This window comes from Sarcophilus harrisii, chromosome 3 (genome assembly GCF_902635505.1).
Source record: "Sarcophilus harrisii chromosome 3, mSarHar1.11, whole genome shotgun sequence".
NCBI classification, from domain to species: Eukaryota; Metazoa; Chordata; class Mammalia; order Dasyuromorphia; family Dasyuridae; genus Sarcophilus; species Sarcophilus harrisii.
In genome coordinates, this window is record NC_045428.1 from 245,690,314 (window position 1) to 245,714,371 (window position 24,058).

Below are 24,058 nucleotides of genomic sequence, written 5' to 3' on the forward strand. Positions count from 1 at the left end.
GTCCATTAGTAATAAAAACAAATAGATCCACATAAATTCAAATAGCACTGGTTTACAAATGAAATATTTGCTATTTATTAAAAACTATTTGAATATACTATTTTAGCTAACACATGCAGCTAGTTGGTACATGGAACCGAGTTCTGTTGTGAGGATCAAATGAGATAATATTTGCAAAGTTCCTAGCACAGTGTCTGTTACCTGGTAGGCTCTCAGTATTTCTTTCCCTTTAGGATGCAGGTCAGATACCACCTTCCTCATGAAACCTTTCTTTTGTTTTTTCCATATACACATTTATCTATCTATCTATCCTTGTTTATTCTCCCTTCAGAATGTAAATTCTGTCAAGACCAAGATAGCATCTAGAACATAGTAACCATTTAATAAATATTTGTTATTGTCTTATAATAGGGTGATAAAGAGTTGCCCGAACAGGAACCTCCAGAAGGACACTGCAAAACTCTAAATTATAAAACCTACAGGAAAGTTCCTTGCAACACATATATTAGGCCAATATCAGCTATTATTAAAAATCAGTTATTAGACGATTGTCATTACTATAATGGGGATGCTATTAGAAATGGCATTAGACAATAATTCTTTTAAAGTAGCATAGTATAGAACACAAAAAATTATCAGGCTTTCTATATATTATTTCTGAAACCCAGTAGGAAAAGATAGCGAAAAAAATCCCATTCACAATAACTATAGAATGTATCATCTCTTTCACAGGTAACTGATGGCTTGTAATGTTTTCAACTCCTCAGCTCTTTAACTGTTGAAATTTGTCCAAAGATTTAAAAATTTAAAGCCCCTTGAAGTCTGGCTCATTTTTTTGCTCAGCCAATTACATTATTCCTTTTTTAACTCAAAGTTAACTTTAAAAAGATCGGGATATATCTTTTACATTTAGCAAAATACCTCATTAATATCTTGTGGTTATGTTATAATCATATCTCATTTCCTGTCAGCTTCCCTAGTAGTACTTCTCTCAATGCCTTCAGATGTTTTTGTTTAATTCTGAGATGAAGGAGCTTAGTACTGTTTCTCTCTGGATTTTCTTGATTATTATTTGATCTGTTGACATTTTTAGATATTTTCTGGAGTAATGAAATTCTTGCTGATATTTCTCATGCTGCCATATTAACTAGAAGTTTTGTTTTCATTCTATCTTAAAATATTTAACTTCAGCATACATTAAGTGATAGGTCCCCCCACTGCAAAAGACATAACACTGCTGTGTTCTTTAATATACATGTTCTAGTCTATTCTCTATTGTACCCGACTAGTGAGATGTGACCAGTTTTACTTCTGATGAAACCTCAAAGAAAAATCTGAACTAATAGCACAAACTATCTGGAACTTGTTCTTAATTCATGAGAGTAACATGTAAGAGAATTATATGCCAAATCATATTTTTTTAAAAATGGAAATCAGGCCAACACAGGGAGAGAACTGCTTCTTCGTTTTAGCCCTATTTACTTAACAGATGTCATGTTTAGTGGATTGATTAGACTCATTTAGATAGTGATTACATTCACTTAATGACCCATTCCATTTTCACTAATTTTCCCTTCCTTTAACAGAAAACATACCTATATGCTATATAGTATTACAAAGTTAAGGAGTTATAGGCCTTTGGTTTTGCTTTTAGAAGAATCTGTTTCAGTTTTGTTCTTTTGGTACTGGAACAGGACAGTCAGAAGGCAGTAAGTAATCTATTTCAAGATTCCTTCTGAAATCTTTCTGTCATCATTTAAATTATTTCTCATGTGCTAGAACTTAGGGCAATGATTGAATGGAACCACCACATATTTACCTGAAATACAAAAAGTACCAACTTGGACTTATCAGTAGACCTGAAAAATCATGATTTATATATCTGTTACTTTCTACTGGAACCTCTTCTCTACAATGAAAGGCCTTCTAATTCTAGCCAATAACTTTTATTTAAGAATTTCAAAAGGCTAATATTGTAATTCTGTATCTCTCCAAAGTGGAGAGTCACCCTTCTTTTTTGACTGTATCCATTTTCTCCCTATTCCTCCTTCCCTCTGTGGCTCCCTCTTCATATTTTTTCTATTTAAGCAACATTTAATCTTGGTCAATTGCCCAGCCTGCTGTCATGTCAAGCATGGAAGTATTTGAGATGAGTTCTAGTCTTGGCAAGACTACATCCATAATTGCTTTTACTTCAGCTTTAGAGTAATGTTGGCCATCTACATGGTATTTACATAAGAAAGGCAAAAATCTGAGTCAGCTGAGAAGAAAAGATGTGGATTTGCACTCACTTTACCCTCAGTATTTTTTCAGGTGGAATAAATTAATATATTGCATGTAAGAACCAGTGAGTCTTCAATACTTCAATACTTACTTGCAAGCTTAAATGAAAAATTCTTCCCCTTTAGAAGGCTAATAGAGTAATGCCTCTTATCTCTGGGAGATCCTTATCTCATCCACCTACCCATCCAAACATTTTTGTATCATTAAGAACAGGCTAAAATGAAGAACAACAACCCAGGATAAGAAAGGTCACAAAAAGGGCTGACTGGATGAGTTTATATATTTGTTGAAGACTTGAGAATTTGGGGGTTGATGGGAATATGAGAATCTTAGTCATTTTTTAAATAACAGCAAGAGCCCTATTGGCTGTCCAATCACCAGCAGTATGGAGCTTCCCAAAGGACTAGACTCCACTTACTTTATATGAGAGGACTCTGATCTCACGTAATTAATAATCAAGATGGCAAAAAAGTGGTATGTTGGACAGAATTTAAAAGCCTGAATTCTGTTCAAATTCTGCCTCAGATTATAGGTGTGTGACCTTGAGGCAAGTCATTTAATGTTCTTCAGCGGTAAAATGTTGGACTTGATGATTTTTAAAGACCCTTTCAGCTCTAAATCTCTGTTCCTAGTTTCTAAATGCTAGAGATACAAACACAAAGATGAATTAGTCCTTAATTTCAAGGACCTTGGATTTTTATTAAGTACAAACAAGATAAATGATGAATTTAGGGGATGCAAGTACTAGCAGCTGGGGAGAGGAGGGAAATCAAAAAAGGCATCATGCAGAAGTAAACTTTTAAGTTGAACTTTTATGGAAAGTAGTTATGAGGAATGAGGAAAATCCACTGCTCCATACCAACAGTTATCACTTCAATGAAATTCCCAATAGTCCCTCCCCTACTAGGTGTTAAAATAATAAACTATTCTTTGGAGATTTTTTTCTCAGCATTCACTCATGATATCCATTATGACTATTTCCTATCTCAAAACTTTCCTGGTAAGTCTATTTTCTATCACCTACTCTCTTTGGCTTTGCCTCTAAGGAACATTACACCTCTCAGCTGGTTTCTCTCCCTCTCTAACCCACCCCTTATTTTTCAGCTTTTTTTAATGTGTTGTCTTTTCCCAATATACTGTAAAAGTAAAAGGACTACTTTTTCTTTTTTTTCTCCCTAGCACAATGCCTAGAACATAATAGGTGTTTATTAAATGTTTATTTGATTGAATTGAATCTTATAGCATGTTCCAAAGTGGTCTTACATAAAAATCCTATTTCATTAGAGATCTGTATTTACTGAAGTACCTGTTTGGATATGTAATGTTATATGGAGCTTTCCCAGGACAATTCTCATTAAGCCAACGATTTGCCAGAGCTTGCTGAATGTTTGGTCTCTTTGCAGGATCTGGTTCAAGTAGAGACCGCAGGAAATTTGTGGCTGCTGTGAAAACAACAGAAAAAGAAAATATCAATATCATAGACTTTTCAATTCTTGAGAAACTCTGGGACTCCTACCTTGTTTTGACTAATAATTTCTAATCATCTTCTACTTAATTCCAAGGGAAACATTTGGGAATTTCTGCTGACATGTTTCTAAGAACTTATATTTTTGGACAGAGATAGCTCCAAAGACACTTTATGCAGTTCAGTTGTTCTGGTTACTCTACAGGTTATCCTGGCTTGGGGTCCAGTCAATGGACTACCTCTGATGGCTAGAAGTGGTTTAATCAATCAATCTGTGGTTTTTATAGGAAAGTGCTATCACCCTGAAATCAAAACACAAACAAACAAAACAAACAAAAAAAAAAACCACACACACCGAAAAACAACAACAACAACAAAAAACCTTGTGAATAGCTATTCCATCTATCTAGCTAGGTGCTCTGTTTCTGAGTGTATATAACCTCTGTTTGTAACTAGCCTCACTGAAATTCCTTATCTGAACAAGACAGTGCATTGTTCTAAATTGCAATTCCTTGAGCCTAAATAAATGTCTTTAGATATTACATTTGAGTTCAGGCCTGGTGTTTTATCCACTGTGCCATCTCCCTGCCCCAATCATTAAACATTTAAGTCATATATATATATATATATATATATATATATATATATATATATATATATATGTCAATCCTAAGAGAAGTATTTATTTAGCTTCTAATACCACATTTTGAAGATGTTACTGAATATTGTATCCCTACAAGAGTTTTATCTATTGCCTCTTTATTCAGTTATTAAATAGGCACAATTTTCTGCATTGTAAAATGGCTATTATATTTGGTCAAACCAACAAGCCAAATACTCTGCAAAAATGCACAAAGAAATTTACCTGAAGGCATCACATATTTGTCTTCAAAATAATAATAAAATTTTACTTGACTATAATTTTACTTGAACAAATACTTTTTGAATACCCCTCTACTAATATATATTTTTTCAACTTTTCAAGATTTAGCATGGAGACAAAAAATAGTCAGGAAAAGTTGATCTATATTATGTCTGACATTTGACTGCAGAATGAACAGAAATTTTTCCTTTTAGAAATGATGGGTCTTTGTTTCAGTATACTTGGAGCTTTCCACAAGGAAAGAGACATGTCACCAAAGAAGGGAGTGGCTCTTACATGAGACACAAGAAAGCCAAAAAACATCAGATTTTTATGGATTTACAAATATTGGTGTCATAAGATCAGCCCTACATAACTGAGAAATTCCAAAGACAATAATTTCCTCATTTGATGTGAAAGAGAAAGTATATATTTAAATTCCATAGCAGACCGTTTCAAGGTGCATAACATCAGTTATGGATCTTTAGTAAAAAATTTAGAAAGGGTGTCCTTGTAATATATTAGATGCAAAATGAACACATTTTTGCTTTTATTTGTATCCCCAGCATTTAGTATAATACTTGGAACATATTAAGAGATTAATAAATGCTTGTTCATTTGATTTCTTATTTATTTTCAGAGAGTGGATAGAATGCTAGACTTGGAGAAAGGAAAAACTAATTACCTGAAGAAGGAAATGGCAAACAGTATCTTTGCCAAGAAAACGCCCTATAGGATCAAGAGTCAAACATGACTAAAAAAATGACTGAACAACAACCAGTTTTAAGTTGCCCCAGAGAAATGGGTTTTCCATACTAACGCGTTTCCTTGCTAGGTTTCTATAAGTTTGTGCTCATTCTCCCCCATTTTTTTTCCAGCTCATTTTACAGATGAACAAAATGAGGCCTTGTCCGAGGTTCACACAGCCAGAAAGTATCTGAGGCTGAATCAAGTCTTCTTGGCTTCAGGCCCAGTACTTTATCCACTGTACCACTTAGCTGCCCCTTGGGCATACTATTGTGTTATGATTATTCATATTTTGCTTATCATAAATGTTTCATGATGAAAATTGTCATTGTGGTTAATTTATTTAAATGAGCACTAGTCAGGACTAAAGGGTTGTATGTGGACCTTCCAACCTTCCAGCACAAGTATAGGCTGGGTGGACGAGTCAGCTAAGGGAGAAGAGAGAGAAGAAAGAGTGTCTGAATGTCATGTCCCCACACTATGGGGGACAGCTAAGTGGCCCGTGGATAGAGCACCAGACTTGGAGTTAGGAAACCTTATCTTTCTGGGTTCAAATCTGGCTTCATACACTTACTACTTTTGTGACCCTATGTAAACCCTGTTTACCTCATTTTGTTCATTTGTAAAATGAGCTGAAGAAGAAAATGGCAAACCACTCCCCATATCTTTGCCAAGAAAACCCTAAACATAACAGTGCTGAGAGGCTATCAATACCTATTAACTAGTGTCATCCAGACATAAGGGCATTACTTGATGAGGGTATTAGCATTATTAAATAAATATTAAAAATTAAATAAATTTTGCAATATCATAATTAATTGAACTAATATTGATATATTCATCAATTCAGTAATTGTTTAGTTATTTTTCAATCATGTCTGATTCTTCATGACTCCATTTTGGGAGGTTTTCTTGGCAAAGATACTGGAGAGTTTTGTCATTTCCTTTGGTGCATTTTTATAGATGAAGAAATTGAGACAAACAAGGTTAAGTGATTTGCCTAGAATCTCACAGTCAGTTAAGTGTTTTGCAACCAAATTTGAATTGGGGTCTTCTTAAGTGCAATTTCAGTATTCTATCCATTACACTGCCTATCTGTTCTCAACAACAGCAAGAAGTAGACCTTCAAAACAATATTAAAACAATAGACACTTTCATCATCTCACAATTAACTGAATTATGTTAAAAATGTAAGAACCCATTAACCAAATACCACCTTATATAGGCTCTTTGACACCAAGATCAAAGACTCTTTGGAAGATGAAATAATATAAATACTTTTGTTTGTTATTCGGTCATTTTTCAAGCATTTTTGACTTCTAGTGACCCTTCTCAGAGTTTTCTTGGCAAAAATAGTGGAGTGGTTTGCCATTGCCTTCTCTAGCTCATTTTATAAATGAGGAAACCAAGACAATACAAATAAATCTGTTTCATAACTTTCTTATAATAAATATCAGTCAAAGCATAAAAACAAGATGTATGCTGGAAAAAGGCATTTGCCAGTGTAATAAAGAAGACAGAAAAGCATACAGATCAAAGGAGCAATCCCTATGGATGGTGAGGTCTTCCTGTTTAAAAATATCATTGTGTTAATTCCATTATTCCCTAGGACAATAGAAAGTTTCCTGGAAGAGATCTGTAATTATGCAAAGGAATTTGATCTGTCTGTTCATTCTGGAAAGACCAAACATACAGGAAGAATATATCAAGAGCCCTGTGAAAGCAAAGGCCCATCTTTTCATTATTAACATTTCAGTAGTGTTGCCAAATGGCAGTGAGACCTAAATAAGCTGTTTCCAAAAGATCTAAAGATCAATACAACATAGAAGGCAATGGGGAGAAGTACAATGTGCAACATATAAATAATGCAAAAAATGTAAAAATTTGCTTCAAAGAATAGTCTGTCATGAGGCAAGAGAGAGGGATTACAAGTGAACAGCCAGAATATTCCATTGGCACCTTCACAATGTCAAAAGGTTTCCACTATATTGGATGGTCGCCTCTGGTGAACTCATAGATAAAAGATACACTGAATGGACAGACATGGATGAGTTTTGATCTGCATCACAGGAGAAATTTTGAATATTTTGATTATTATCTTATTATTATTAGTTATTCCATCAACTCTCTTGCATATCAAGGCAACTTTCTTAGAATTTAAAATCTCCTCTCCAAAAAAGCAATAGGAACAGTCTTTTTTTCCCCCACTATGTTGCCTTTTTCCTACTATTACAGCCCTGAGCTTCAAGATAAGCCATACATAAAGGAGAAGCACTGTGTTTATTCTTGCACTATATTTCTCTCAACACAAGACAGGTATACCTACTATGCACAACCCACATTTTCTATCCTGAAGGCACTTGCCCCCAACTCCTATTGCTGGCACAATGTTTTATTAACTTTCCAATATTTGTCCTAGCTTGTTTGGAATACACTGAAAATGTGCCAAAAGAAATGACTTCAGGAAATATATGAAGACTATCAAGATCATTTCACTGTAACAATGAAAGTTAGACAGAACAAGCTGAGTCCTGTCCAAACCCAACAACCCTCTCCTTCTTGACTCTAAGACTGAAGCATCTGTACAAGTTATTGGCTAGTCCAGCATTTTCCTGAAATTTTAATTAGCATTTGTTTGACCCTCATAAACACAAACATCTCATTTTCTACTTCATTTCACAAACCTTCAAGTAACCTCAAGTCATTGCTCAGAATGTGTTACAAATGCTATTGCTGGGTTGTAGTCATTAAAAGATACTCTGAGAGAAATTCATCAGCCATGAAAGACATCTGTTATTCCATGATGCAACAGTTCTAGGAAGTTCTAGTAAGCAGAGAAGAAAGAATCCAGTAGAAAAGTTAAATAGGCTAAATTTATTAATCTACATCTACATAATAGGGAGGTTCCAATGTTACAGGAACATTGTGATTCCATCATTTAAATAATCCTGATGATAAAGTCTATTGAAAACTTTTCTGGAAAATACTCCCCTGAAAGAGTATTGAAGAAAAAGTGTCGGCCCATTACTCATTTCTAAAACAACAACAAATTACATCATTCACATTATTACTAGCTTAATTAAGATGTTTGTAAAGCTAGTAAAAATGTGACATAACTTCAATTTAAATTGGTATTACCAAAAAAAAAAAAAAAAAGAGAGAAAGAAAGAAAAGGAGATACATCATGGCATAGTAGATAGAGTTCAGCTTGAAGCCTGCTAAGTAATTGCTAAGCTTTAACACCAATAAAAATGAGCAAATTTTGTAATATTTAAGTAGTTTCTACTATATAGTCATGTTTCATTTTGCCTTGCTGCTTAACAAAAGCCTTAGAAAATAAAATTTGAAAGTCTGATGAAGCTTTTGCTTGTCTACAATTATATGTGATAGAGCTGCCACTTGAAGAAAGTAACAAAAATGTAACATATGACTTATAAAGTACATATTTAATTTTCATAATTTCCATGATTCCACATCTAGTTCTGGATTAAAGTGCTAAAAGCTTAATAACTGGCATATTTTTTCCTTTTTTTTTTTTTTTTTTGGCTGAGGTAAATTGGGGTTAAGTGACTTGCCCAGGGTCACACAGCTAGGAAGTGGACCAGATTTGAACTCTGATCCTCCCGATTTCAGGATTAGTGCTCTATCCACTGCGCCACTTGGCTGCCCCAATAATTGACACATTATGGGTTGTTCTGTACAAAGAAAGGTTTACAAAGTACTTCAGGTTCATTACTTCAGTTGGTCTACACAGCTATGAGGCAGGTAGTGTGGAACTTTTTCTTACAGATGGGAAAACTGAGGCCAAAGAGGACTTAGTCCATAGTCACAAAATCACTACTCATCAAAGGTAGAATTTTAATCCAGGCCTCTTTTTAATCCAAGTAGCACCCTTTCTTCTTCCTTTAAGTGTCCATCTTAAGGTTAGCTTTTTTTTTTTTTTTTTTTTTTTTTGCAAGTACACTTTTATTTTTTATGGATAAATTACAAACTGTAGGGAAAAACCTCAACAGTATTATTATTATTGTTAATATTAAATTCATAAATTTTATACTTATAATTTTAAAAATTATATTAGTATTATTTTTTTAATGTGCAATAAATTGCCATGAATTTACTATTTCCATTAAAGCTGAACTTAATCTGAATAGAATTGAAATCCAAAATAAAACTCTGACTGACTGACTGAACTGACACTTAAAAATGAAACTGCGTTACTTCTTTGAATCATAAAATCTAAACAACACAGTATCATTCACTGAACCAAGCTCAAGTTTTGTTTTCCATAGCACATTTAATGACAGAAGACCTAAGCCATAACTTAGGGCTAGCTACTTTAAGATTATAAACTGTAAATGTTTAAACTCAAGATAAGGGGGAGATCCAGCATCCTGGCTTCCTAAGTCCTCCTAAGTTATCAAGAATTTATTGTCCTACTAATAATGCATTGTTGGTGGAGTTGTGAACGGATCCAACCATTCTGGAAAGCCATTTGGAACTATACTCAAAAAGTTGTCAAACTGTGCATACCCTTTCATCCAGCAGTGTTACTACTAGGCTTATATTCCAAAGAGATATTAAAGAAGGGAAAGGGACCTGTATGTGCAAGAATGTTTGTAGCAGCCCTCTTTGTAGTGGCTAGAAACTGGAAATTGAATGGATGCCCATCAATTGGAGAATGGCTGAGTAAATTGTGGTATATGAATGTTATGGAATATTATTGTTCTGTAAGAAATGACCAGCAGGATGAATACAGAGAGGCTTGGAGAGACTTACATGAACTGATGCTGAGTGAAATGAGCAGAACCAGGAGATCATTATACATTTTAACAACAATACTATATAAGGATCAATTCTGAAGGAAGTGGCTCTCTTCAACAATGAAAGGATCCAAATTAGTTCCAATTGATCAGTAATGAACAGAACCATCTATACACAGCGAAAGAACACTGGGAAATGAGTGTGGACCACAACATAGCATTTACACTCTTTCTGTTATTGTTTGCTTGCGTTTTCGTTTTTCTTCCCAGATTATTTTTATCTTTTTTCTAAATCCGATTTTTCTTGTGTAGCAAGACAACTTTATAAATATGTATACATATATTATATTTAACATATACTTTAACATATTTAACATGTATAGGACTACCTGCCATCTAGGGGAAGGGGTGAAGGGAAGGAGGGGAAAAGTTAGAACAGAAGTTTTTGCAAGGATTTATGTTGAAAAATTACCCATGTATATGTTTTGTCAATAAAAAGCTATAATAAAAAAAAAAGAAATGTGATATTTTATAAATAACAAATAAATGAATGAATAGCTAAATAAAAAAATAAATAAATGGGGAAAAAAAAGAATTTATGATCCTATACCCCATCATAACTGGATTGATGGTCCATCCTTGGAAATTCCCACCATTTACCAATGTTCAGACTCTATCCCCTTGTCTACCCTGATCTACGGAAATGTCTATAAAAACAACTGGAATCTCACATTCGATGCTGATGCTGAAGCTGAAGCTGCTGAATGCTTTGAGACATAAGCCCTGGAACCAAAATGAATCCTTTGGTCCCAGAAAATCTCTCCCTCTCAGAAATCCAAATAAAATATTAAAAACTCTCTAATCTCTATCTTGCCTCAATTTTTCTGGCATTACAGTTAAGCAGCACAAAATTCTAAAGAGAAAAGTTATAGTAATCCAGAAGAGAAATACAGAGCACCAGACTGGGAGAAGAGAGAAAGAAGAGATTTATAATTAATTTCTTCTAGTTAGGACACATATGAAATATTTTGTTTGATTCTGGAAGTCACCTTCAGAACAGAGATATTAACCCACTGTCCAAAAGTGACCCAATGGTAAAGATGCTAGAAAGTAGTCTATAAGAAAATGAGTCAAAGAATTTTAGCTTAGGGAAGCAAAGACATAGAAGAAAATAACAGTTATATCCAAAAATTCAAAGGGCTATTTATGAGGGAAGAGATTTAGCAATCGGTTGATGTGCACTAGGGCAAAAAAAGGAGAACTAAGAACCGAGTGGAAATTAAAAGGAGAAAAATTCCAATACAATACTAAGGAAGTCTTTTTTAGATTAAATAAGTAAAGTGGTCGTATCTGTCACTAAAAGTTATCTAGATACTAGATATCTGAAGACATAGATTCATATTTTGAGTAGGGACTAAAATGGGTAGTATATGAGGTCCCTTCTGATACTAAGATTCTATGAATATTGAGACTGATACTTTAAAAACCTTATCACAATATATGTATTGCGTGACTTCACAACTATAATGAGTATCATATTGCTTGTCTTCTCAATGGGTGGATAAGAGTTTGAAGAGAGAGGGAATTTGGAACTCAAAATTTTAATGAAAAAATTTAATTAAAAAAAAACTCCCCTCTTTCTATACACACACACATATGCACACTCACACAAGTAAACAAAATCTGGTCAAAGACAGAATGATAATGTGCTGGATTTGAAAAGATAAATAGAGATTACCAGTAGAAAGTTGAGTAGGAAGGGGATTCATTTCTTTATCCACCATCTTTTGGTATAAAGCTCTCAGACTGAAGGGCTCCACAGTGAAAGGCAGTGTTCCAGTTAACATAGCAAACATATTCACACCTCTGCAGAAGAAAAAAAAAGAAAGAATGATAGTTATTGGAGCAGAATGATTCTCTTTGGAGAGAAGTAAGTACATGATGGGGAAGTGTTGACTTAAGGTCAATACTATTTGCATAGTATTCTGCATTAGGAAAGAAACAGTAACTTCACTCATAGTGAAACATTGTCTGTATTAGCCGAGAGCCCCCAAAACAAAAGACTCCATGGAATCACTGAAAAGAAGCCTTGGGCAATAAACTACAGGATGATGAAAAAAGTAAGTAAATTTTCCTTTTTTATCCTTCAAATTGAGGGGATTATTTGAAAGATTTTTTGGAATCTTAAATATAAAGATTTATTTCTTTATATTTATATTTTTTATAAAATTTATATTTATATTTTTTATGAACATTTGTTCATCTATTTTCAAATGTTATAGTTCAAGATTATAACTAAGAATCATAGAATTCTAAAGTTTAAACTAGAATTGAACTTAAGAATTTATGTAGTCTGGGTCCCTCATTTTACAGAAGCAGAAAAAGAAGCATGTTAAATGACTTGCCCTCGGTCATTGTGGGTATTAAGTAGTAGAGCTAGAATCAAGACCCAAATACTCTGACTCTATAGCCATCTTGCATCACAATACCTCATAAAACAGTATGTAACCACAGAGTCAGTGGGGCCTCCTAGGGACTACTAATCTCAGTACTTTGCTAACAATCAAAGACATTTCTTTTGGATGTTCTCTTATCAACTTCTTATTTCTTATATAAATACTAGCACATACTTACCGTTTAATAACTTGTTGAATGATAGATAGTGCATAATATACAAATAATGAAGAGAAACAAACGCAGAAGAAGCAGAAGCAGCAGCAGGAAGAAGTAACAGAAGGAAGCAGCAGGAAGAAGGAAGAAGGAGAAGAAGGAAGAAGGAGAAGAAGAAAGAAGGAAGAAGAATAAGAAGGAAGAAGGAAGAAAAAGGAGGAGAAAAGGAGAAGGAAAAGAAGGAAGAGGAGGAAGAAGAAGAAAAATTACATTGATGAGGTAGAACTCATAGTGTGAAAACTTTTTCTAACAATGCTTAGTGTATCCCCCATGATTCCCCTACATTATAAATTAGAAGTCTTAGGGATTTGCTTCAAGTATTTAGTGTTTAGATGACTTAACCAGGCTCATATAATTAATACATTAGAATACGTATTTGATCATGTCCTAATTCCAGGCCAAAACACTATTCACTATGCCACACTATCTCTTTAATAGCTCTATCCCACATAATATAATTAGATGGCTCTTAGCCAACAATGCCCAATCTTATTTTCTAGATGTGGCTGAAAGGCCATCGCAATGAACCTGGCTCTTAAGATTAAAAGCTGATGTGTCTTTGGAGGATTTTTCCCCCCTAAAGTGCACACTAAATATAGTACTGAAGATTGTCTTGATGGGAAGGAAAATTTTGACTGCCAGAATGCTTAAAGAACTTTGGAAAGCCCAAAGAAAGATGAGTTTAGAATGTACAAGAGGATTTCCAGTAAAACAAACCATAAAAAGAAGATTTAAATAAGATTACTGAAGCCCAGTTTTACTGAGATTCCACTGAACATTTCTGAAGATAAAACTGGCATAGCAATTTAATAATTCAAATCTATAAGGGCAGTGAGGAGCTGTTTCTTTTGGGAGGATAAAGGAAGTACATCTGAATCTTCCTTCTCCTTCCTCAACCAAAAAATTTTTTTGCCTTGATCTCCTTGTTACTTATTTGGTTTTCCCTAAGACTGGTCCCATCCCCATTAGACTGTAAACTCTGAGGCAATAATTTCTCTCTTTCCTATATCAAGATTTATAGATGTATATCATTTATCCTAATCCCACTAATTTTACATATGAGAAAATTGAGGTCCTAAGAGGTAAAACTAGCCAAAGATTACAGAGGTCATCTGGCTCCAGATCCAATGCTCTTTTCATTAGGGCTAAGTTTTACTCAAACAGAGATCCCAGTGGGGGTGGGGGTGAGGGCGAAGTATATCAAAATTCTAATGTTTGCTCTTGCATTCCCCAGATCCCTTTTTCTATATCCATTTCTAGATTTCCCTAGTAACATGCAATATTTTAAACCTAAATATCTTAGATTCTACTGATCCACCCACTCTATAACCTTTGATGCATAAATTCCTTCATTATGCACCACTGCCACTTGAGTTTTCACAAGCCTGGAGAACAAGAGCCGAATATGATAAAACCAAGAATAACTTAAAAACCAAAATGTTCCTTACATTAACTATTAGTACTTTCTTCGATGACTACCAAAAAAATGAATAAGAGTAACATTTAGTTTTGGAAATCAAAGACCAGCCCATATTTTTGTTCTATAACGCAGATCCCTCTTCATAAACCTTCAGCAATTAATCAAAAAGCATTTATTAAGCACCACTGTTTATTAGGCACTAGGAATACAAATCAAAGAATGAAGCAGTTTTGACTCTCAAAGGACTTACACTCTTAATAGGGAAACATAAAAAATAGTTATGCAAGGATAGCAAATGGGTACATAAAAAATCTATGCAGAGTTGTAAAATACGAAGTAATTTGGGAAGGAAAGCATTAAGCAGTTAAATGTCAGATCAGGAAGGCTTTCCATAGATGTAATTTGAACTGCTCACAGTAGGACAGGGACTCTAAGGTAGAGGTAAAGAAATGTATTCTAGGTATGTGGGATGCCAAACACTGAGAATGGGAGATGGAACATCATGTATAAGGAACAAAGAGAAGGCCAATTGGGCTGGATCAAAGAGTGTTGAAGGGGAAATGTTGTCCAAGGACTTTGGAAAAAAATAGGTTGAACTCCAATTGTGAAGGGCTTTAAAGGCCAAATGGCACATTATATATTGGCTGTTGAACTTTTTTCAGAATACGCAATAATACATTTTTATAATTTGTCATTTGTTAAGGTATATGCTACCAAACATGATTGGTATGGCACCTTCTTTTCCCTTAACTTAAAAAAAAAAACATTCTAATTGGGTGATTGGTATTAGGAAATGATAACTTTGTTTAAAAAAAATTAATAAAATTTTAAAAAATAAAAAATAATTATCTTTCCATCTCTTTTCTCTTTGTTACTAATATATAAAAATGCTGGTGATTTTTATAAATTCATTTTGTATCCTACCTTTTGAGAAACTATTTATTAATTAATTTTGTTGATTCTTAAGTTTAAGTAAACCACCTTATCATTTGCAAAGATATTTTTGTCTCCTTATTGTCAATGTTTCTTTTTATTTTTAAGTCAAATAATACTAGTTTTAGTGAACATTCTTGCAGACCCTGATTTTAGTGTGAAGCTTCCAATATTTCGCCACAATAAATAACATAAGCTCTTAGTTGTAGAAAGCCATTTAAAAAATATTGAATAAATTATGGAAATGTTCTTTGACTCCTATGCTTAGGGCTTTTTAAAAAACACAAATTAAAACTGTATTATTTCTTTTTTTTTTGGAATTTTGTTTTAAATGATATTTAGTATGTGAATTCTTTTCCTAGCTATACATAATCTTTCTATTCTTGAATTAAATACTCTTTGGTTATAATTTTTGATATGTTGCTGTATTCTTTCTGCTAGCATTTAATTTTTTTGCATCAATATTTAGAAATATTAGTCTATAGTTCTCATTCTATGACATACCCATTGTCTGATTTATCATCAGAGACACATTTGACTCATAATGGAGTGATATTCTCCATAGTAAGAAATGTATGCGGGATGGGAATTACTCTTTAAATAATCAGTAAAATCCATTTATCAATCAATTGATTCTAGGTTGTTTTCACTTCCATGGCATTTATAGCTTTATGGCTTGTTCAATTTCTCTTTATAAAATTAGTTTGTATAGCCTACCCATTCGATTAGTTAATTTTTAAATATTTTTTTGCAGATAGCATCCATTTCATAGAAAATTTCTTATTTTGTTTTGTTTTATAATAGTTTCTGAAAAAGTTTTATTTGCTCTCATGATTTTTATCTCTCTTCATTTTTATTAATCATTAAATTAGGTAATAGCTTTTTAGTTTTATTGGCATTTTAAAATGCTCTTTAGTTATGAATTTAAAAGACCATTTCTTATTTTCTTCTCATAATTTTTTGAAATTTATTGTCATTAATTTTTTACATTTTTAAATGTTGTCTCTGAAGAGTGAGTGTCCAGCATTCCCCTCATTTTGGCACATTGTATCACTTGTCATTACATTAGTATGATTAGTAATTATTTATATTATTTACTTAGGGTTATTAATATTTATTACTAACTCATCACTTAGGTTATTTTTTTAAAGTATCTATTTAATATTGCATCTTTGTTCACATCTTTAGTTACATAACCCCAGAGGTGTTCATTCTCATCAACTCCATTTTTCACCATAAACTTTTTTTTCCTTTCTTTTTTTTTAATTATACTTTTTGTTGGCAAAACATATGCATGGATAATTTTTCAACACTGACCCTTGCAAAAACTTTCCAACTTTTCCTCCCCTTTCCACCTCCCTCCCCTAAATGGCAGATAGTCCCATATCTGTTAAATATGTTAAAGTCACCATATAGTTTTTAAATGGCATTTTGGCTTTGGACACCTTTATTTAATTGAAATCATGTCCTACCTAGTTATCGACTTCTTTCCCTGTCCTCTTTTGGCCCTTTTTATGCCCTCTCTTATTGTCTTATAGTCTTATAGACTATTCAGCTTGGCATTTAAAGACTTCACAATCAGTCTGTCTTTTAAAGCATATTTTCCTTTATTCCCATTCATGTAATCTACATTACAGTCAAAGTAGACTACTTACTGTTTCCTGAATCTGACTTTCCATTCTAAATGCCTTTGAATAAGTTTCTTCATGCACAAAATACATCCCCCTTTCATCTTAAAATCCTAGCTATTTCTAAGAATCAACTCAAGCACCTCTTCCTACAGAAAGGCTTTCTTTCCCTTCTCAAATTTTCTTGTGTTTTGTGTTTTTAGGTGTCATTCCTTTATATAATTTCTCCTTCATGGCACAAAATATTTTTGGATGCTATACCACTTGGCGCATATATGTTTAGTATTAATATTACTAATAAAAGAAAAAGATATCTGTGGTATCTTTAAGTAGAATGAAGTTTCCTTCCTTATCTTTTTAAATTAGAACTATTTTTGCTTTTACTTGATCTGAGATCAGGGTGCTATCCCTGCTTTTTTTAAATTTCAGCTGCAGCATAATAGATTCTGCTCCAGTCTTTTACCTTTACTCTTAATGTATCATTCTGCTTTAAATGTGTTTCTTGTAAACAACAAACTGTAGAATTCTGACTTTTATCCAGTCTGCTATCCATTTCCTTTTTATGGGAGAGTTCATTCCATTCACATTCCCAGTTAAAATTACTAACTCTGTATTTCCCGCCATCTTATTTTCCCCCGTTATAGTTTTCTCTTCCCTTTCCCTCTTCCCTTCTTCCCCAGTATTTTGCTTCTGACCACCCCTTCCATCAAATAGCTCTCCCCCTTTACAGCCCCTCTCCATTTCTTATGCCTTTCCCCTTTGACTTCTGGTCTCCCATCTATTAGCCTCCCCTTTTCCTTTCCCCAACTACTTCCCTATAGGGTGACACAAGCTTCTCTGGGAAGCTAAATGTGTATGATATTCTCTTTGAGCCAAATCTAATGAAAGTAACATTCATACAATGCTCATCCCCCCTTCCTTTTTTTCTTCAATTGTAGAGATTTATTGTCTTTTTTGCCTCTTCATGAGATGTAATTTACCTCATTTTGTAATTTACCTCATTTTAACTCCATTTTCCAATTCTTCCAGTAGAATCATCTTTCCTCCTCTAGTTTCTTTTTTCTATCATCATAATAAAATCAAATTATACCTGTATCCTCTAAGTATACCCATAAAGAGATACAGATCTCAAGAGTTAAACATATCATCTTCTCATATAGGGATATAAGCTTTTTAACTTTTAAAAGAAACATTTTTTCCCTTTTTTTTAAAAACCTTTTTTATGCTTCTCTTGAGTTCTGTATTTGAAGATAAAATTTTCTATTCAGCTCTGGTTTTTTCATCAGAAATAAATGAAATTCACCTGTTTCATTGAATGTTCATCTTTTCCCCTGAAAGATGATGCTTGATTTTGGTGGATAGTTGATTCTTGGTTGCAATCCAAGTTCCTTTGCCTTTCAGAATGTCAGATTTCATGCTCTTTGATCTTTTAAAATCTCCTTGATTTGATAATTCTGAAATTTAGCTTCCTTGGAGTTTCCATTTTAGGATCTCTTTCAGGAAGTGATTGGTGAATTCATTCAATGGCTATTTTACCCTGTGGTTCTAGGACACTGGGGCAGTTTTCCTTGATGATTTTCTGAAAGATGATATATAGGCTTTTTTTTTTTTTAAATCATGGTTTTCAGGAAGTCCAATAATTCTTAGATTGTCTCTCCTAGGTCTAGTTTCCTAGTCAGTTGTTTTTTCAATGAGGTATTTTATATTTTCTTCTATATATAAATTCTTCCAAATTATATTTATATTTTTTTTTCTTTAGGTTTTATTTGACTTGTTCTTGAAGTCTCATTGAGTCATTCACTTCCATTTGTCCAATTCTAATTTTTAGTGAATTGTTTTCTTCAGTTAGTTTTTTTTTTTAATTTCCTTTTGCATCTGGCCAACTTTTAAATGATGTGTTTTATTTATTGGGGTTCAGAGGCTCACTTGTTGCTTTTGAATTTACTCTGGATGTCTCACAGTTCATCTGTTGATGCACTGGCATGTTACCAGGACAGAGTAGCCTAAGAGCCTTCCAGTAGATTTCCTGGTGTTGGATACAGCAAAGCTTTTGCTCCCTCCTCTGGGTTTCTTGTGCTGCATCCACATTCAGCAGCCTCTCCCCCTGCCTGAGTGAAACAGACTTTTTCTCAAGTTCTTCCAAAGTATCTTCTGGAAATTTGTTACATTCCAAATATTTGTAAGTCCTGTCACTCCAAAATCAGTTCAGAGGCTTTAACTGGTGTTGATCTGAGGGACACTAAGAGGAGCTCAAATAAAGACGTGTCTATTCTTTACCATCTTGGCTCTTCTTCAGCAAAAAATATTTTTGATGAGTGTGTTTTTATCTCCAGAATCTAGCAAAGTGTCTCGCTCATAGCAGGTGCTTAATAATGCTTGTTGAATTTATTTAAATACCTTCTTGATTATTTATTGTTTTATTATGTGATGGTCTAGAAAAAAACAAGTAATTAAGAATTTATTGAGTGTTCAATATGATCCAGAGACAGTGTTGAGGTCTTTGGCTACAAAAAAGGACAAAAAAACACAGTTCCTGCTTTCAAGGAGTTTACATGGCATAAAACATTTGATTGATATTTCTGCCTTTCTTAATTTACTTGAATTCTTAATCCCTTATATCATAATTTTTATAGAAGTATTATATTGTACCAGAAAAAAGAAAAACACCTCTAAGCTCACATAGAATTATTTCCATATTCTTTCAAATCCATTTCTTCCTAAAGTTTTGTTTGGTTGCAGTTTTCTTCTTATTTCTGTTTGATTTGCCAAGTTTTGATAGAAGAATATTAAAAGTTTATGATTAATTTCTTTACTATGTAGGAGTTTTTTTTCTTTGTTGATTTCAGTTGACTTTTCCTTAAAGACCTTACTTAGGTACTATTTCATGTATGTGTATATATGTGTGTATGGATGTATTATATATATGTGTGTATGGATGTATTATCCGTGGGTATATGTAGATGTATAAATATCTATATAATTTCATTGTATGGGGAGTTTTTAAAACCAAAGACTTATTTTTCCATTTTTTTCCTTTTCATGACTCTTTCCATTTTTACTTCTGTCTTATCAAAAATCATGATTGCAGTTTCTGAGTTTGTGGAATTTTTTTTTTTTTTTTGAGAAGTCAGCATAACAAATTTTATTTAGCCTTTTACTTTAAATTTGCATGTATGCCTCTGTTTTAGGTACATTTTCTTAAGATGACATATTATTTAAGATTATTAAAGATCCAGGCTACAAATCTTTTTTTAATGTCAGTTTAATCAATTTCTATCTAAATTTATAATTATTAAATTATATTTTTCCTGTCTATCATTTTTTTGTCATAGTGCTTGATTTTATCAGGACAAAGTACATTGCAGCTTGTTTTATTAGTTCCAATTCAATCCCAGATGTTCATTAAAACACAAAAACTCCACTCTTTCTCAGGCAAAAAGCAAAGTAATGTTTTAAAATTTTCTTTGCCTTTCCCCTGTCTCTGGGTAGACATCTGGTTTAGGAATTACTATCTTTCTACGTCCATACTTCCTAGCTAACTTGCTCTTTTTGCTTTAGTACCCAAATCCAATGTATAAAATCTTTCTTCTTACTCTTTGACCCTCAAATCTTCAAGATTGACTGCTTTTTTCTATTCTGTTTCCAGGGAGTTTTTTCCAATGATGGGCACATAGTAATTGTGTAATAAATGCTTGTTGCCTTTGTTGACTCAATTCCTGCCTATGACTCCTCAATATTCCTATCATAAAGTGGTACTTCAAAGAGGGAACAACCTTTCTTTTCCCAACTGTGAAAAATATGAGCCATAATTTTAAAATTTGTTACTTTACAATATTATTTACCTGCCAAAGTTATACTTGATAATCATTTTGCAAATTATAAGGTCTGCCAGACTCTGACTCCTTTTCCCAGTTTTCACTTGCATTATTAACAAATCATCTTTTCTCAATAAGGAATACACCATAACTATGGCATAACAATTTCCAGGGAGCATTCTCTATGGACTGATAAACTACAGGTGCCCAACATAGTCACAAATTTTACTTAGCATAATTCATACTTAAAACTCAGCCTTTTCTTTTTAATCCTAGATTAGTTAGGCAGTAACTTGGAACTTCAATACGTGAGAATTCTATGTCCTTTCTAATGCGGCTAAAAATGATTTTCTACTGTCACTTGACCCCCAAGTTAATCTGTTGGCTCCTCTATTATTCCCTGAACTTTTTTTCCTTATAGAGCTCTCTTCCCTTATTAGATTTTCTAAAATGCTACTCTTGTTGATATCTAGCCTTGACTCCAGTTTCTAAAACTTGCTACACTTCTGGTTGCTTACTCAAGCTTCAACTCTTGTTTCAAATCAGTCCTTCTCATCTGAAGAATATCTTCTGAATCAAAATCACATCTCCTACCCACCTCCGCCACCCCCCAATCAAATTCTCTTTTACTGCCCATTTCCCTTTGCCAATGTTTACATCCTCCCAGTCCTGTTTCCATCAATCAACTCTTGGCCCATCATAAAATTATCACTCACATTTACAGTAATGTGCATAATAACTTTTTTTGTCCATTGTCAGGAAGGGAAACAATTATAGTTTGTGGCTTACAAGTAAGTCATATTTCTAAAGTTCATTTGTAAGTTAGTGGAGAGGAAATTGGAATGTATTTTATCATGAAAACAATGAAGTTTGGTTCCCAGAATGGCCCACAAAAGTCCCTTTGACCCACAGTACAGTGAAACTGTAGGATAATCATAATAATGCCGGTTGTACTATAGTGCCATAGAACTTAAACCACAGTTATATGTATGGGAAAACACATTCTGAAACTTCTATTCACATCCCTGGAGTAGAGAATGTCTCAGTCCAATGGGGGGAAAAAAAAACATGTGAAGAGATTCTCCTACCCTCACCCAATCCTCCAGCTCTCAAATTTCAAATACTGCACAGGGTATAGCAAATATAAGTGATATTCTGAGGCTGCAGCAGCAGCACACACACACACACACACAAAAAGTAGGAAAGGGAGGAGGCTCCTAATTGTCCAAGAACTTGGAAGAAATAAGGATTCAGAGACAATATAAAATAGAGTTATAATGGCCAAGCTAACTAGGTAAGAGTTTTGCTGAGGTAGAAATGGTAAAGAGGCAACTGTAAGCTAAGTATGCTTATTTGTCTAACATATATATCTAAACAATGAGAATAGAGATATTCAACACACTTGGAAAATCAGATTTACTGACTAAATGTTTTTGGCAAAAGGCCTCATCTCTGAGGTAAGGTGTAAAATTCTGATGGTGCCATATTTCTCTCTGGACCTCAAAGAGTAGAAAAATTATTTATTATTCTCTCCAAAGCTTTCAACAATAAGATATCTCTTCATTTAATATACTAACTTTGTACCAATATTAAATGAGTGGGGGAAAGGGAAAGAGAGGGGAAAAATATTCATTTTTGTAAGTTGAATAACTCACATGGACCAGACATCTATTTTGGAACCATATTTTTTCCTGGCAAGAAGTTCTGGAGCTGCATAAGCTGGGCTGCCACACTGGGTACTGAAAGGATCTGAGTAACCCAAGATGCCTGCATAGTTGCTCAAGCCAAAGTCTGTAAAAATGGGAGGGGGAAGGGAGAAAAGATACAACATTAGAGATTGTGAAAAACACACCAAAATCAATAATAAAATCAAATTTATTCTCTATCAGTAACATTCAATTTTAGGAAACTCTAAACTGTAAGAGAGAAGAATAATCAAGTATTGATGACATAAACTTGCCAGAACTTCAAATTTTCTTTCCAAATTATATGACATTTTAAAAATCAGACTTCATTGTAAAACTCACTGAAAGCTAAAAAACATATTATAAACCGAACGTTTCCATTAAATACTTTTTTCTAAGTGAGCCATCTAGGATCATAGGAGGCAGTAACATGGTGGGTTTGAATCCTGAAGTCAGGCCAATTATGGTGAACTCTCATTAATCAGGGGCCAAGACCCCAAGATGAGAACAAGAGATCTGGGATACAAGTGAAGAGACATGGTATGATCAAAGAGCAGCCTATATATATGTATATATGTGTGTATGAATATATTTATGTGCATATATACATGTACCATGTATCTATATCCCTAACAGAAAGATAGGTTTAGACTATCATATTACACCATATAGTATAATAAGCTTCAAATGTATAAACAATCTAAATATAGAAGTCCAATAATACTTTATCATCCTAATTCAGCACTTAATCATCTTCAGCTTAGACTGCTGCAATAGTCTCCTATTTAGTCTCACTACCAGATGTCAACAAGATTTTCTTTTAATTGCTGGTCTGACCATGTTACTCCCCTACTTAATAAACTCCAAGGCGTCCCTTCTGGGCCTGGGATCACATTTAACAGTTCTTCTGTTAACTTTCAAAGCTCTTCAGTCTGGCTCCAGCCTATCTTTCCAAACTTATTATACACTACTTTGCTTTTTGTACTCTAGGGGAATGTTTAAAAAAAGAAGAAAAAAAGAACATCAATTAAATATTTTAAAAATATACACTGAGCAGAAAGAAGTTCAGAAGGGGACACAGATTAACAAGAGAGTGCTAGAACATATTAAATTTGAAATATGCTTTATAATAATAACCACCATTTATACACCACTTTGAGATCTGCAAAGTGCTTTACAAATATTGCATTTAATCCTTAAAACAACTCTAAGAGTTGATAGTAGTCCTGAAAAGGACTGCCATTATTCTCATTTTTCAGATGGGATAAACTAGGGCAGAAAGGTTAAATGATTTGGCTAGTAAGTGTCTGAGGCAGGATTTTATCTCAGGTTTTCTTGACTCAAAGTCTGGGACTTTATTACCATGCCATTAAATATACCTCATGTACTTACTAGCCATATGTCTATGGGCTAAGTTATTTGACCTCTATCTGTCCATTTTCTCAACTGTAAAATAGGGATTATAATATCATTTCTTCCCATAATTGTGGTGAGGATCAAGTATTTAGGATAGTGTTTAATAAATATTTATTCCAATCTTCTACCTAGCTGTATATACAAATAAAGGCAAGATTCATGATTTAAAACACAACCTTCTTTCCCCCTCTTTTTTAATGGGGAAATGATTGATTGTAAAATTTCATGTAATTGGATGTGTTTTAGAGAGATTTGGAGTATGTACAAATGTTCTCTAACTGGTTCTGGTTACTTTGAGCATGTAAGGAGCCTCTTTGATTGGCTATGGAGTCAGATCTGAATATACATTCAAAAGGCACTGGCTGATTAGTCAC

At 33.5% G+C, this 24,058-nt stretch overlaps 1 protein-coding gene across 1 annotated transcript in view; it reads right to left on the reverse strand.

Moving 5' to 3' along the window:
- HUNK (hormonally up-regulated Neu-associated kinase) overlaps positions 1-24,058 on the reverse strand; it is a 128,968-nt gene that overhangs the window by 21,901 nt on the left and 83,009 nt on the right. Inside the window, exons 4-6 of the mRNA XM_031959361.1 lie at positions 22,239-22,374; positions 11,856-11,983; positions 3,590-3,725 (exon numbers count right to left, since the gene is read on the reverse strand). Coding sequence (XP_031815221.1) covers positions 3,590-3,725; positions 11,856-11,983; positions 22,239-22,374 — 400 coding nt within the window. The remainder of the gene's footprint in view (positions 1-3,589; positions 3,726-11,855; positions 11,984-22,238; positions 22,375-24,058) is intronic.